The sequence below is a fragment of the Caloenas nicobarica genome, chromosome 3, assembly GCF_036013445.1.
Source record: "Caloenas nicobarica isolate bCalNic1 chromosome 3, bCalNic1.hap1, whole genome shotgun sequence".
In the NCBI taxonomy this organism is placed as follows: Eukaryota; Metazoa; Chordata; class Aves; order Columbiformes; family Columbidae; genus Caloenas; species Caloenas nicobarica.
The window spans coordinates 121,230,740-121,247,109 of record NC_088247.1 but is presented as its reverse complement, the minus strand read 5'-3'; the positions used below and the strand labels follow the sequence as shown (position 1 = coordinate 121,247,109).

The 16,370-nt window shown below is 48.2% G+C and overlaps 1 protein-coding gene across 1 annotated transcript; it reads right to left on the bottom strand.

Moving 5' to 3' along the window:
• Window positions 1-3,911: 3,911 nt before the first annotated feature.
• Window positions 3,912-16,167, bottom strand: BUB1 (BUB1 mitotic checkpoint serine/threonine kinase). Its single transcript, XM_065632386.1, has 25 exons — window positions 16,085-16,167; window positions 15,835-15,894; window positions 15,119-15,263; window positions 14,550-14,746; window positions 13,575-13,615; window positions 13,218-13,324; window positions 12,890-12,939; window positions 12,596-12,786; window positions 11,727-11,878; window positions 11,036-11,367; window positions 10,082-10,134; window positions 9,650-9,787; window positions 8,961-9,053; window positions 8,579-8,669; window positions 8,100-8,181; window positions 7,496-7,673; window positions 7,013-7,091; window positions 6,359-6,528; window positions 6,122-6,262; window positions 5,817-5,932; window positions 5,220-5,381; window positions 4,869-5,026; window positions 4,598-4,775; window positions 4,305-4,411; window positions 3,912-4,107 (listed from the first exon to the last, which is right to left on the bottom strand). The coding sequence occupies exons 1-25, from the start codon at window positions 16,165-16,167 to the stop codon at window positions 3,912-3,914; spliced, it is 3,300 nt and encodes a 1,099-aa protein (XP_065488458.1).
• Window positions 16,168-16,370: the final 203 nt, after the last annotated feature.

Genomic DNA, 16,370 nt, shown 5'->3' with positions numbered 1-16,370 from the left:
TTCTGTGTGGGTGGCTCATGTGAGCAGCAAGGTGATGGGAAAGTGTCGTGCGACAACAGACCATCCTTTCAAACACCTCAATTTAAGCCATCGATTTTGCCGCGCGTTTGCAGGGCTCACGTGTGCCCATGATTTTTTGGAGGGCTGTAAGGGCTGCCAGCTTCCCCGCCCCCCTTTCTCCAAGGGCATTTTTCCCCTGTGAATCACAGCACCAGCCTCCTGGAACAAATCTGTTTTGACTTCATCCTCGTTCCTATTGTTGTGAACCATCTCAGAGGTATTTGCACCAAAGCCACATCCCAAAGGTCGCCTAATTTTCGGCACGGTGCTCGTCAGCAGACACGGATGCAGAGAGGGGGAGTTTGCAAACCCTCCTGTCGCTGCTGCCACTTTGGTCCCCACAGCAGCATCCACCCCCAGCCCCGCGGGGACACCGGGTCGGGGATGCCACATCTCAGCATCCACCCCCAGCCCCGCGGGGACACCGGGTCGGGGATGCCACATCTCAGCCCTCGTCCTGCCGCCCCAGCAAGCACTAACGGCCAATTAGCAACGCTCCCCGGGGACCCGCCGGCATCCCTGGGACCCGCCAGCATCCGTGTCGCAGAGATGCCACCAGCCGCCAGGCACTTTCTCACCGCCCAGGTGGAAATTAGGAGGGAGAAAGTATTATAGGGGGGGTGGAGAGAGGTGGATAACGAGGATGTGGGGACCCCGTGCCGCTGTGGCACGCCGGTCCCCCCCGTGATGGCTGCATCTCCCAGCCAGCACAGCCCCAGCGAGCTGAAAACCCCCCGTATCGCAGAAAAAAAACCCTCCCAAAACACCCCCCCGACAAAGCAGCTTCTCGCCAAACCCTTTTTTAGTCATACAACACGCCAACGGAAAAAAAAGCGACGACTTCTTCTTCTCCTCCAAGCCATTGTGATAAATGTTATTTCACTCGACGCTGGCAGATAAAATCAAGTCGAAGCCACATGCCTTAAATCTTGCTGTGAGCCGCGTTTGGAGCCTGACCTTTACCGCCGTGCTCACCGCGCTGGCTGCGAGCGCCAGGAGCAGCCGCAGCCCCCGAGGCACCTCCGAGGTGGCACTGGGGCTGCCGGGAAGGAGAGAGGAGGAAGAGGAGGTTTTCCTGGCCAGGGATGGGAGGAAGGGGTCAGGGGTGGCCGGGTTGCCCGGCGGAGCGGGACGAGCCGGTGGCACACGTGGGTTACGGCAGCCGGTGCCGGCAGCTGTGCACAGATGTGGCGAGAGCAGCTGCGGGACGTGCACCGAGCTGCCACTGGGCTCGGGCACCTGCGGGTGACATCGTCAGCGCCCAAAAAACCCCAAAGCCCTGCCCAGATGAGGGGCGACTCTGCTGGAGGGATCAGGCATCGCCTTCCCCATCCCTTGGGTCCACATCCCTCATGCTGGGCAGGGACCAGACCTGGGTTCTCTGCATCCCAGGTGAGCATCAAGCCACCGAATTTATAAAAAACCCAAACCAAAATAGAGCCATGACTCCTCCAGCAGCTTGCTCCGTGTCCCTAGTGGCTACTGCGAACATGCAAAGGTTATATGGATACAAATAAGGTGGTTTCCTTTTAATAACATATATATGTATACTTACATGTATCACAAATTCATAGAATATCTCAAGTAGCAAGGGACCTGTAAGTATCATCAAGTCTAAACCATCCCTAGATAGAATGTCACCGTTCTTCAGCCCTCCGCAGTGGTGATGGGGACGTGGTGATGGGGACGCGTGATGGACCAAGGGACGGTCCCTCGGCAGCAGTGACCTCTTCCAGAGGTGGCGGCGACTGAGAACGGTCCCCTCGCGACCTGAGTGGCCTCTGGGGCATCCCCAGGGCCGTCACTTTGACTCGCTGCTGGTCCCGGTTAATTTGTTACCCGGTCAACGGGCGTTTCGAATGGGGTGAAGTTATTTGTTGTCCCTAATGGGTGACATGAATCCCTCACCTGCACCGGAACCAGGACCACTGCGTCGTTAGCATGCGTCTAAGTAATTAGTGGGATGTCTGCAACTTTTAACAACCTCGACTTATTTTTTCTAGTGCCTTAAAGAAGTAAAAATAAGAAATTTGGCCTTGGTTGGGAGATGTTGGCAGCAGCAAGGGCCATGCCAAGGGAACATGGGTGGGGATGGGTTGTCACCAGCGAGCGATGGAGGAGCCGGGAGAGAGCAAAGCCCAGAGCCCGGCTGCCGTGGCAAAGGGCGAAAAGTGAGCAAACCTGGGTTTTCTGCAGAAGAACAGGCGAGCCGCCCACGCGCCAGGAAATCTCTCCTCTCCGTGTGGGTGGCGGAGGCCCCAAGATGAGTTATCTCTAAAGGGCGACTCTGGGGATACCTCGAGATCTTCATCAGCGTGGATTTGGCGCGCGCCGCGGAGGAAATATCAGCATCGCCAGCTGGGGCTTGGGTTCTTGTGTTGGGTTTTTTTGGTTACTTTTTTTTTTTTTTTTTTAAAGCGCTTTTTTAGCAACTCGGGTTAAAATCGGTTAGAAAATAGGAGTTTTCTCTTCGTGGACCCGTTTCCACGGTCATCACACCCCTGGATGGTTTTACCCTCATCCCTCCTGCTCCCCATTGGGATGCTCGTGTGTGGGGATGGCAGGAGCAGGTCCCTGGCACAGGGGCTTCTTTTTAAGGCCATTTAATGAAAAATAATGGGGCATGAGCAGCCTGAACCCAACCCTGCACCAGCATCCCTGTAGCCACCCCCACCAGCTACATCTTCAGCCCTTCGCTCCTCACCCGGGCTCAGCTACAGTAATTCATAACAAAACTACAAGCCCAGAATGATAAAATCAAGGCGATTGCAAGCAAAAATGTGAAACTCCTACACCTACGCCAGCTCCTCTGCTGACATTTAAACTCCTGCCCAGCTGGCGGCACAGCTGGCGGGGACACATCTGTACCACCGCTGCCGAAAAAAACCACTACCCCAGGTGGGGCAGAAAGAAATTAGCATTAATTAGGGGCAAACACACAGGTAACAATTCCAGCATGCGTATAACACGTCATACGCCGCTCCAAAAAACTGCTTTTTAGTATGACACCACGCTATGAGATGAAGAACTGTATATGTATATATATGCGCTATAGAGAGGCAAATCAGGCTGCAATAAAGGAGAAAGAGAGGAATTTGCCAGAAGAAAAATACCTCTGAAATGAAGCGGGAGGCAGAGGTTTACGAAAGGCTGTTGTTTGTCTCCCTCCTGTGGATGGATCCACAAATGAAATTAATGCCCTTACCTGCCCCCGGGCTCTGCTGCTGAAACAAAAATGACAAAACAGCTAAAAAGTCCAGCCAAGTTCATGCAAACTCGAGCGAGGGACTTGCGTAGGCAGCCATGATTTGGCCACAGTAATTAAGAAATGCAAAAATAGATAAAAAAAGGAATAGGGGCACTTTTAAAGGAATGCTTTCCTGGCACTTTCCCCAGAGGATTTTCACAATATTTTGCCACAGTAAAGGAAAATGAAACCTCATAACAAACAGAAAACAACCCTTTCGATTCTAGTAAGGAGAGAGATTTGCCTCTTGGTTTTCAACCCGTCTCTAACAATTGTGTTGTGGTTGCCCAGAAGTGAATTTCACAAAAGCAGCAAGTGTGATTTCAGTCCGGTCTCAGCTAAATCTAACCTGCAAACCAGGGCTTCTTCCAGCCTAGCAGCTCCTGCGAGAAAGGGTAGAGTAGGAGAGGGAACGCCTCCCAAAGTGGATGAGCTAAATTAACAACTAATTTCACTGTAATTTTTTTTTCCATGAAAGCAGAGAAAAACACAAGTCATCATTCCCAAAGTGAACCCCAAGAACATTTATTTAAAAATCAAGTTATTACAAAAAGATTTCACACCAGTACAATGCCAGTCCTCAGTAACTGTGCAAACAAAATGCTCATTTCCGCGAGTGTTTGTTTTCTATGAGCAACACGACGAGTCTGTTCCGAAGGAACTTCACTTCCTTCGCGTATGACTTGCAGAATAAGTCCTTGAGCTTCTTGCGCAGGGCGCCCAGGGAAGGCAGGCTGTGGCAGCTGGGGATGTTCAGCAGGCTCTCAAAGAACTCCTTCCACAGCTCGGCGTTGGCAAGCCTGCAAAGGAACAAAAATGCATCCAAAAAAATTCCAAATTCAGGCTGTTAAAATGCTATTTCTCACGTTTATGACCTCCCTCCCCGGTTACAGGCTGGAGCCGCTGCAGACACAGCTGTGGCACGCTAACCTCAAACAAACCTGGCGCTAACGGTGCTTCTAGACAAGGGGAGGTTTGGAAAAGAGTTGACACCAACCTTCGGAAGGTTCCCTCCGGCTTCCAGACGCCGTTGTCGTTCTTCACTTGCATGTAGGTACCGAAGAGCATGCAGTACACCGTCGCGGCCATGCCAAAGTAGTCTGTCTAAACAAAGGATACACGAGTTTCATATTAGAAATATGTCGAGACCACTAAAAATTAGCTGGAAAACACACTGAGGAGTCAAGAAGCTGAATCTGGAGCTCTAGTGCTAAAGTCTACCATTTCTATACACCACTCATCCGCGCGCAGGAAGCTCCAGGCGTTCGGGCTGCCTGGGCGCTCTCGTACCTGGTAGTTCCACGGTTTCTGTGTCAGCATTTCGATGCACTGAAATCCAGAGGTCTCGCACTTGGCAGTAAACGCTGTTCCTTCGGGAAAGAGTTTCATGTCTATGCTCTGCCCCAAGTCGATGAGCGTCAAGCCGTGAGAGAGACCATCGATGTCACACGTATCGTTGTCCAGAAACCTTCAACCATGATGATATGAAGCGATCACGTAAGCATCACATCTATGATATCACGATACGCTGGCATCTCAGGCAGCAAAGGGAAATACTTGCCTTTCTCCGAGTATGAAATTATCGGGTTTAATGTCACCGTGAATGATCTTGCAGCTGTGGAGCTCTTCCACCATATAAAGAATTTTTACAGCAAAATAGATGACAAGTGCTTGAGGCATCACCTTCTCAGGAAGCTTTTTGTAAATGTTTATGGCATTCTGTAAACAAAACAAAACCAGGGAAACTCCTCAGCTACACAGAAACAACTTGGTGTGGATTGCAGGTCCACGTGGATCAGCGCAGGATACAATCCCAGGGGAGCTCCAGAGGGGAGAGGAGACATCTGAACGCTGAAATATAGCAGCACTCCAAAGAATATGGATCTTCAGAGCACAAGCTGATCGCACCTACCAGCAACGTTCCGTAGTTGTAGAGCTCGCCAACCAAAATGCTCCCGTTTTGAAAGAAATGAGCAGAATAAAAGTGGATGTAGAGGTGGCGTGTGCTGGGACTGAGCCGTTCCACCAGCTGTGTTGCAATGTAGAACTCCCACGGGTTGGCAGGCTTCTGGACCTGGAACCAAAAAGGTCATTTACTAGGAGAAGCTATTAGCATTAGAAGTCCTCAGGTTGGGTTTTTTGGCTTGTTTTTTTAATGGCAGATTAGGCAATTTTCCTCTTGACCAAATAACACACTAGTATCTACAGTAACCAACCTCAGGTCAATACACTCAATGATTAATCAAGACTTCAATTACACGCCACAATCCCTTTCTGGCTTACACGCTCTCTTGTGTTATTTAAAAGCATCAGACTTTCTGCAGCATGGATGTTTCTGCTGGCAACAGACACTTTGTGTTCCCCACCATTACACCTGATGCTCAAAAAAATGTGCTCAGCTTCATATTTATAAATAAAAAAACCTCAGCAGAATCCACCCAGGGTTTGGGTCGTTACTACAAGACTCACGAATTTTCCAGGAGAGCTCTTCCGAATCACCACCGCTTACCTTGAATATGACTTTCTGGTTGTTTCTCGGGTTACTCGCATCCAGAAGGGAAGCCTGATAGACTTGAGCAAAAGCTCCCTCTCCCAGCAGGCAGTCCACGTGGAACGAGCCGGAGCCTTTAAGAGATTAACAACGTTAAGTCCTGCTCACAGACTCCACACAAGTGACGCCACCGCTCAGATCCGAGGTTTAGATAAAGCTCTCTGGATACACGCACAAGGAAACCGAATTAGAAAAATACTTCAGAGGTCCCCAGAAAAACTTCAGGAAAAGCTTTAAAGCGCAATGTTTGAAGTAGCTCTTACCCAGGGGGAGTTCCGCCTTCGGTCTGATGGGCGGCAGAGGAGATTTCCATTCAAAGTAGTTGGCGGAGGTGTGGAGCGGTTTAGGAAGCTCTGACAAGAATTTGCAAATCAAGTCCTTATCCCAAGGGTTCTCCACAAGGACTTCAGGGAAAGAAGAAAAATATTTAAGCTAGATTAAAAGTGTCATTTCAAAAAGGTAACACAAGCTTATACTTCAAAGAGTGTCAACATTTGTACCGGCAGGTGCGTCGGCTCCAGGCAGCTTCTCCTGGGAGGTTTTGTCCGCTCCGACAGACGAGGAATATTCAGTTCTGCTCGTGGCAGTCTGCTCATGTAATCTTTGAGAAGCAGCCGTAGCAATTCCTTGGATGCCATTTCCTTGTTCTGTGATGTGTTCAAGGGCAGGACTACGTATTTAAAACAAAATATTATTAATTGACAGTACTGCCATGGTACTTTCGCATCTTCACATCAGATGTCTGCGCTTCAGCCATAACCAATATTAAGATGAATCAAATGGATATTTCCTAAGAAATAAGACTTGCTCATATCATGCTGCCCATAGTCTAACACCTTTCAGGTTAATTGGCCATCGAGTTCAGCCAAGATTGAAAAGAAAGCAGTAGTTCTACACGCACAGCCATTGAGACTTTTTGGACAGCTGTCTTTTAATTTAAACACGTTCAGAAAACTTAAACCGCAGGAGCATTTCCAGGGGCATCATCGCCATACCCAGGTCCACTTAACTCCGCAAAGTGCCAAGACACGTGTCTGACACCAGCACCTCAGCTCCAGCTTAGCGGAAAATGTAAATCAAGAGCAGCAGAGCAGACGTGCGCGCTCCGGCACAGATCTCCCAGGGCTTGGAAACCTCAGCAAGTCACAACGTACCGTAGCTTCTTCGTTTTGGTCTGCTTGTGCAGCTCTTCAGAAAACTCCAGATCCATTTGCGGCAAGTCATCCCCACAGGCTGGACAAAGGGAACAGCAACAAGAGCAAAGGTTTATTTTCCCCAAAGGAAAGCGCATTTAGAGTGCTCTGACCAAGACGAGAAGGTTCAGTCACACTGCAGCTGTGAAAGCTGCTAAGGTATCACAAGAGCTAGAACTGAACAAGCCCATTTAAAAATACATAAGGAAAGACAACAGCTTGGTTTAGTTAGGGCTAAACCAAGGCTAGAGGCACGAACAAGCAGAGAGGTGCCCCCAGAAGAAGGTGGAGCTGGGATTTCAGGCAAGTTTTTGACTATTTACAACCCCTTGGAACCGTTCAGCACAGCCAAAGCCTCTCTTGTCCCTCGCCACTTTCTCTTATTCCCCTGATTAAATGGAGTTATGCAGCTCCAAATTAGATCCGAAATATTCATTATTTTACCTTTGTCCTCCAAAGCTTGTCGCGAATGTGCCGCCAGGTAATTAAGTGGTGTTGATGCAAGCTGGGCAGCTCGTGCAAAGTCTCTTGTGTTGGTCGTGCTGGGAGCTAACGTTTCATTACTTCGCGCGTTCCACACTGTATAATCATCCCTCCAGAAGTCTGGTGCCCCTGTTTCTACCTAGGCAGGAAAAAACCCAGAAAGATTTAAAACCAAGCCATCAAAACTGTCCTGCCAGAGCGGTGCTGTAACCTACCAGCAGCCTCTGCAGGCAGTTTCAATCATGTTGAGTCTGCACATGTTAAACTACAATGTCAGGAAAGTAAAGGAATGGCAATCTAACCTAAATTGCAGGCTTACACAGTTGTGTATCAGACCGGAATGTTGGCAATAATAACACACTAAAAAATTGCCATAGCGGTCTGAAATAGCCCCTCTCATTAGTCATTACTTACACCCAAGCAGACTGAAGCTTTTTGCATCTCCCTGGCTATGAAAACTGTTCGGTGGTTATTAGAACCTGTCTTTCCTCCCCCAAAGAGATATCCCCAGTAACTACGGCCCCCATTTTCAAGGCTCGTTTTTGCAACAGGACCAAACACTCACTTCTGTACTTGCTGTGCAGTCAGGCCAGGGACGTTCTCCAATGGTTCTGGGCTCTTCTGCCTTGTTTTTATGCTGCGGGATCCTGACAAAACAGGTACTTCAGAATAGCTCTTCCCCAGAAACCTTCCCAGGTGCACTGATTGTAACAAAGACTTGTTGTTTTATTTGGTTTTTAAATTTTTTTTTTTAAGGACTCCCATTTGCAGATACTCAGAGAAGTTGCAGCAGCTCAAAGGAACAAGCTATCCCCAGTTAACTGGAAAATTAAGCATCTCAAGCACAGTGTCCAAACAGGGAAGTCGCACAATTCCACAAAGAGCTACAGCTTTCTCGTGCCGTTCCACGCAGCTGCTAGTGATTGCATTCAAGCCCATCCTGATATTGCAAATACAGTCACAGCAAAATTATATGGACTAGAATCAATCCTATGTGGAACTCTTAACAAATCGAAACTCAGCTGTTACTTTTTTCCTCCTTACCCGCCATTCTCTTTCTCATTCTCGTCTTCAAAGATAGAAAATGCAGGCACGACAGGGGCAACGACATTTGTTTCCAGACTTCCATCAGGATCTTCAAAATAAAATGTAAAGTCAGGGTTTAAACACCAGAGAAGTCTCTACAGAGAGGCAACAGGTTCAATACGCACATTTATAGGTTTGTTAACAGTAAAGTGCTTCTGCCTTTCTCAGGCTGGGCATCAAAATTTAGAACTTGTCAGTAAATTAAGTTATCAGGATAGTTGCTTTTTCACACCTACTCCAACAACTTCTTGTCTCCAAATTAGCAGAACTGCTGGGAGGGGTAAGTGGGAAATAAAGGAGTGAAATATCACGGACTGAAAAAATAAATAGCACGTACCACTTTTTCTGCAAAAGGCTTCAAATTGCTCCTCGCTTTCTTCAAGAGGAGATGATTCAGGCAAGATGGGTATTTGAAACATATCCATGAGAAATCCTAAGAAAAAGAAAAGAAATAAACCCCACAGGTTTTAATCATTTTATTATACCACCTTCAGTAAAAGACATTTTCAGAGGTTCTTCCATTATGTAGTAGTGAAACTAAATGTCAATTAATTATAATATTCTTATCATTTCTCAAATGCCAATAGCCAATTATTCCTTCATATTGCATTTAAACACCTCAGACAATGGAATAAACACACAAGATCCAACATGGCCAACATATCCTTGTTGCTGTCATGGCCTTTGGTTTTTTTTTTTCTCTCTCGAAGATGAGATTTCAAGTTCTCCTAAAGGAGTAATTCTGCTTTATCTTGATAGATATTTGGAAAACTAATGACTGTCACAAGATTTTTTTTTTCTTTTTATAGATGTATATTCAGCGGTGGCAGGTTGTTGCATGTTAGCTGTTAACAGACTTACTATCAAAAGAAAATAATGTGGCAGAACAGTACAAAAGGGATTAAATAGCATCAGGATATCATCACTCCACATCAGAAATCCCATTGCAATTGCCCTTGGAGGATTTTGAGAAAGCAACGTCTGCAGTTCCCAGCTCTGCGGGGAGCTCGGCGTGAGGCGGGCGCTTACCCAGCGCTTCCTTGGTGTGAACCGTGGGCGAGGGCTGCACTTTGAACGGCGCCGTCTGCGTCGCTCCGCCCAGCGAGGTGTTCGGGGTGGCTTGCGAAGTGTGGCCAGAAGCGAAGGAAGAGTTTCCAGCGTGAGATGCTAGAAACGAGAGCAGCGAGATCATCTCTGCAGGAGCCTGGCATTGTTTTTTTAACATTTCAGTAGCTACCGAAATGTGAGTGAGAGGAGTAAACAAGGGGAGCGGCAGAATGATGACCTGGAATTTTGGGAGAGCAGATTTTGGCTCCATGGAAGGGATATAGAGACATTGCCCAAACATGCAGGGATGGAGTTAGGAAAGCCCAAAGGCTTAGCTAGGCTTGGAACTAGCAGCCACATGCCAGCAACGGTCATACCAACAGCATCGGTCTGTATCAAAACTTGGCTTATTACCTTCTTTCACGTCGGCAGAAGCAGTGAGCCCAGCGGACCTCTTGTTCGGGTGCCTGCAAAGGAAAGATTAAGAACGTGAGCTTGAAACAAAAGCTGTGATTTAAATTCCAGCGCCAGCTCAGGACTCAGCATTGAGGCACTCGAGCACTACGGAGGCTTTTCGCAGTCTGGAACACAGACAATGTCCCAGACAGACAGCAACCAGCAACCCTGCTTTGATTTCCCATTAATGACTCTTCTCAGTCACACAGCTGAACCAAGTGAGAGATCTCTACAATATCATTAGAGCTTGCCCCCAGAAAGCTTCTCACACAGTCGCTATAGGTATAAAACCCAAAAGGCAGCAGAGTCCTTTCAAAAGGGTCAAATCCTGGCATTAAATCCTCTTCTCAGAGACAGTTTGCCTCCAAGTAACCCCATTATACGGGCAAGAGAGAACTGGTTCCATCTCCTCATGTTGGCCAAGCCTACACAGCCGCGCTTGCTCTGCCAACCGAGGTTTCTTCCTCCGTCCCCCAATTTTGTTTCCTGTATTAGCCAAGTCACACAAACGAGAGGGCAGAAGATAAAGACAAGCATTTCTTCTTCTTCTCTGAAGACCTTCACGGCCAAGAGGTAATTAATGTGGAGGATCTGCATGAACTAAGCGTATCCTGCTGTTTATTCCAGGCATGCTGGGGACAGCAATGCTGAATAGTTGCTTTAGTTATACTCTGAATTTCCCTTTAGTTATTACAAATAAAACACAGGGTGCAAGGAATTAAAAAGTGAAATGGGGGCTGTAAGTTGTGCAAGTTTGATCCATGTCTAAATATTGGTTTCCAATAGGCTATTTCAGTGGGTTTTTTTTAAGGAGAGGAAAAAAGACTTTTGTATTTTAGTTAATTCTCAGCTGAGGTGTAAATATTGATGCTGCCCAATCCGCAGAGCAAGAATTCGCCTGTTCATACGTACTGTTCTCCAGCGCTCCAGCTAAGAGCCGAGCCAGCGTGTGCGAGTTCCCAAGCCGAAACATTGAACGGAGGGTGTAACACGCTGTTCTGGAGTTCCCCGGGCTCGGGCTGCGTTTTGGCCGCCCCCGGCTCGCACGGTTGCTCCCGCAGGGAGGCTGATCTCAGCTGCTGGCCAGCGCGTCTCCCCGGCGGCAGCGTCAGAGCGGTGGATGACGAAGCATCAGATCGAGGAACGTCTGGCACCAGAGCTCGGGCGTTCTGCACATCCGAGCTTCGACAAGGCGCCATCCAGCTCTGCTGGAGCGCTGCGCCAGGTGTCGTGTGCGGGTGCGCCTTTGGAGATAGGAAAAGTTATTTTATGCTCGAAAACACAAGTGTTTTGCTCTCAAAAACCCCCCAGCACCAGTGTAGTCATGGCCATTTTCCCTCAACTAGAACAGTTTTTCATGCGTAAGAGAACTTTCATATTTCAAGCGCACTTTTCGAAACTGAATCGCAGGGAAGCGAACCCAAACTTTTGGGTTTAACAATTAAAATATGTTTCATCAAGTATTTAAAGTTATGGCAGGTTCTACACTAGTCAGGTATCGCAGCCTGAGCTTCCAGATTTGGTTAACGAGCTGCTCTGGTCACTGTCTAAAGTACGGTTAGATTTGGTGAGATAATTCGTGCCGACCACAGGACGGACTCACCGCCGTCTTCTTTGGTTCGGCTGATGCCACAGTTGCTGGTTTCAGCCCGGTTTCCTCCAAGCTTTTGGTGAGCTGGTCCAGCTTCTGCTGCAGGGTTTGCAGCTCCAAGAGAGCCGATTCTTTTTTCCTTGTGGATTCTCTCTCTTCTTCTTCTGAGGATTAAACAACGGTATTGAGTGAAAGAGTTAATCAGTGTCCAAACGGGTTTCTCAACACAGACGTTACAAGCTGCTTGAGTTTAAAGTGTAGATGCTACCAATGTGACCCTTTGGTGACGTTTGGGTGAGGATGGAGCCTGCTGTCCCCGACAGAGGAGCAGCCCCTGCTGGGAACGATCACATATAACTACCGCATTAAAAAAAATAATCATCCAGACTCAAACGTTTTAGAAATGCGTTAGCACCTTCTCACTGAATCTCTCCCTGTTCCACTGACTACAATTTATCCATTTATTCCTTTACCAAATGAGACAATTATTTCTTTTGTCCGGCATTATCCCCCCCGACAACTTTTTTCCCCCTCCTATAAACGGTCAGATAGGCAATTAATCCACTTCTGAGCAGTTGCTCTTTATCTGCACTCGGTTTTGGTTTTTTGCTTAAGACCTACTTTGTCTATTTGAAAGCCCACCCACTTTTCCTCCAAAATTTCCTCGTTCAGCAAACAAAGGCGTTCCCTCTAATTACAAACTCTGCCCCGAGACCACCCCGGCTACCAGCCATCATCACCCCACCCTGCTTGTGTGTGGAGACGCTCACTGAGCAAGTTTTCAGGCTTCAACAGAGAGCTTGAAAAAAAAATTAATGCAGCCAAATACTGATTTCCCAAGAATACGAGAATATTTCCGAAACAGGTAGATGAGAGAATACCCCATTCTCGCCATCTCTTGAGACGCTCGTATTTCTTGAAGTATCTCTTGGCTCTCAGCTCCTCAAACGACAGTTCAGAGCCTTCGCACACAAGCAGGTTTTTATCGTACATCGCAACCTGCTCGCATTCGACAACAGTCGACGACGGCTTAGGAAGAACTTCAGATTTGGAGATGTACGTGACATACAGCCTGCGAGGAAAAACAAGAAAAAGCTCTGTTCAAGTTGATTTGATTTATTTTGGGAGCCTGTTAATTTTCCTAGCGTAACTTAAAAAAAATCCCAAATACTTACACTTCTTCTTTTCCACCAGAGCAGGACTGAGTACCAGCACAATCAAGACCCTAAAGCAAGACAGGGGAAATAAAAAAAATTTAAAAAGAAAGAAGGAATTCCAATATACATGCCATACATTTTGACAAGACCAGCAACTGGGAAGCCGCTAATATTTAATTCTAATCGAAGAGATGAAAATTCAGACCACGAACATGGCAAGAACAGATCAGAAAGAGAGCGACACAAGTAGAAAATGAACAAGATGCCAGAGAACTGAGACAGACGCAGTTCTGGAAACTGCAGCCCAGAAGGACACTGGAGCTGCCTGAACAGGGGGTGTCTGTACCTGATTTTTAGAAGCACACACCGGGTCATTAAGATTGGAAACATCTTTTTGAGGAGCCATTTGATTAGCAGCATGCGAAGTTTGAAGTGGTTTGGTAACAGCAGCATCTGGGACAGACAATATGGGTTTGCATTAGTGAGCAGAGATAATTTGCTCATGTATGAATTTCTATTAACTGTAAGCATTGGAAAACTAATACCTCATTTTGAATACACTCCCCTTAGGAGTCTTAAATATGGCCAGGAAAACATAAAAAATAGTTTCTACTATTTTTCTTGAGTGACAAAACCCACTGATGGAGGTGAAAGATTCATCCAATTGAGCTACAGCTCCCAGGCAGATTATCTTTAGCCTCACCTTGCAAAGGAGGATTCCGTGGACCAGCATTCTGCAGCCAGCTAAATTGCAAGAAATATCAGTTATCATTAAGTCACCTGTCCCTCATCCCTCCCCACCTCCCAGGAACCTTTGATTCCTTTGTACGGTCATCAAGCATTGAAATGCAACACTAAAATACTCAGGTTAGGTACAGGACGCTCATTCTTGGTAACTTCACGTTCTCAAAAATAAGAAAGTCTGCAACAGGCAGCAGTATTTGGAAGTTGGGTTCATGTTTTCACCAGAGGGAACATATCATCATGAAAAGCACCAACTCTGGTGCTTCCAGCAGCTAAATGCTGAACTCCAACAAGCACCACTAAGTACTGCGCAATAAGGACGAGAAACTGGACACATGTCTTATTGCAACTGATCCCCAAGGTGGACTAAACAAATCCAGCTCGGATTGGGAATTTGACACCTGATCTCACTGTGGTTCAAGCCGTGGCCACAAACCAAAACCAAAGCGGCCAAGCGAAGCAGCAGCTGAAGGATCCGTCCAGCCGGCAGCACAGGGTGAGCTCAGCCAGTCCATGCGCTCTGGAAAGCGCAGACATCCCTGACTGGACCAGCCGGGTGTCATTAATTAGCACACACAGTAACGAAACGCACACAGTACTGCCAAGGCTGCCTGAAGCCAGCCAGGCCCTGCCTCTGCATCATTTGGATCTATTTAACAGAGATTAGACAGGAAAGGAAGCGATTAATTAAGGGATTTTCTTTCTGGGCCCTACTTTGCTGAAGATGCTCGGCTACAATTTTTCTCAGTACACCCTCCAAAACATCCAACAAATACTGAACAACAAAGCAGTACTGTTAAGCTTACACCGACCTTTCACAAAAACAACCATTCGTCTGTCTCTGCTACAGCAAAGGGCATGCACACACAATAAAAATAAAATTAACCGCACACTACCTGAACAGCAAAATGAGTAAAAGAGGCATCAGAATTACCAGTACAGCTGCTCCAGCTTCTCTCGTGGCTGCGCCTGGTTGTGAAGCCCTTTCTGCAGGACAGCTCCTGCAGCCTGCACGTTGCCTTCGTTGACAAGATGCTGCGCCCAAGCGACATAGAGGTGTGATGTCTTTGCACCAATTCCCTGGTCATACAGGTAGCTGAAATACCGGCCAGGAGGAGCAATGAACTCCGCCTGCATAGAATAACGTGCAAAAGCCATCAGTGCTTTCAAAAACATCCAAGGAAGCTGCAGGCAAAAAACCCACCCAATAACAATTTCTTATTTACTATTGAAAAAAAAAGCATTATTTTCTAAAGATAAAACTGGTTGGAAGACACGTCTCAAAAGCTAAACAGCTTAATAACACAGCTTAAAAAATATATGCTGTCCTTCAGCAATACTAAAAAGTACTCAGAGCTCCTGGGGAGAGCCACACATCCGAATTCCACACCCCTGTGGGCTCCTTTTCCTCCCACAGCTGTTTGCAGTCACACAGCTACAGGATGGTGGGGCAGCTTTAATTTTTTTTAGCAGAGCTTAACTCCCCAAAAAGCAAATACCTACCAGCTTAACGCAGCAGTTCACTAATCTGGGATCTTGGTGGTACCTCTGGTCGCTCAGGAACACCTTCACCAGCTGCTCCAGGAGGCCGGGCAGGCGGATTTGCTTCTCCTCAGGGGGCAGACATCCTTCCACCCACCGCACGTACCTGAAACACACCCCGCCAGGTTCCAACCCCGCCGAGCACCGGCAGCAACACCCACAGAACCACAGAATGTCAGGGGTTGGAAGGGATCTTGAAAGCTCATCCAGTGCAATCCCCCCGCCGGCGCAGGAACACCCAGATGAGGTTACACAGAAGGTGTCCAGGCGGGTTGGAATGTCTGCAGAGAAGGAGACTCCACAGCCTCCCTGGGCAGCCTGGGCCAGGCTCTGCCACCCTCACCGGGAACAAGTTTCTTCTCATTTTTAAGTGGAACCTCCTGTGTCGCAGTTTGCACCCATTGCCCCTTGTCCTATCGCTGGTTGTCACTGAGAAAAGCCCGGCTGCATCCTCCTGACACTCACCCTTTATATATTTATAAACATTAATGAGTCACCCCTCAGTCTCCTCTTCTCCAGCTCAGAGCCCCAGCTCCTCAGCCTTTCCTCACCCGGGAGATGCTCCACTCCCTTCAGCATCTTCGTGGCTGCGCTGGACTCTCTCCACATTTCCCTGTCCTTCTGGAACCGAGGGGCCCAGAACTGGACACAATATTCCAGATGCCGGGGGCGCTCACCTGTCCCACGGGTCCAGCGGGTCAGGCCCTTGGTAGTTCTGTATCTGCGCCTCGTAGCTCCTGCGGGGCACAGGGGGGTCAGGCTGCTCCGCATCCCCACAGGCCCAAACCGCCACAGCCCCGGCGCGAACCGCCCTGAGGGCCCGGCCTGCGCACCCCCGGCCCCCCGCAGCGCCTGCCCCCTGCCCTACCGCACCCGCCGTCCCCTCCCGGTCCCCTCCGGTCCCGCCCGGTGTCCCCGGGCCCTCACCGCACGGTCCCCTCCAGCTCCATCCCCGGCCGCCCCAACCGCCGCCGATTCAAATTGGCCGCGCATGCGCACCGCCTTCCCATTGGACGCCTCGGCCCACCAATCGCGCCCGCTTCCGCCGGGAGGCCACGCCTCCTCCCTCACCCCATTGGCTGGGCCAGAGCGGCCGCTCCGGGAATAAAGTCGATGTGTAAAATAATAAAGTCAAATAGTAAATAATAATAAAGTTAAAATAATAAAGTTGGCAGTGCGAGGTTAACGGCTAGACTCTATGATCTTACAGGTC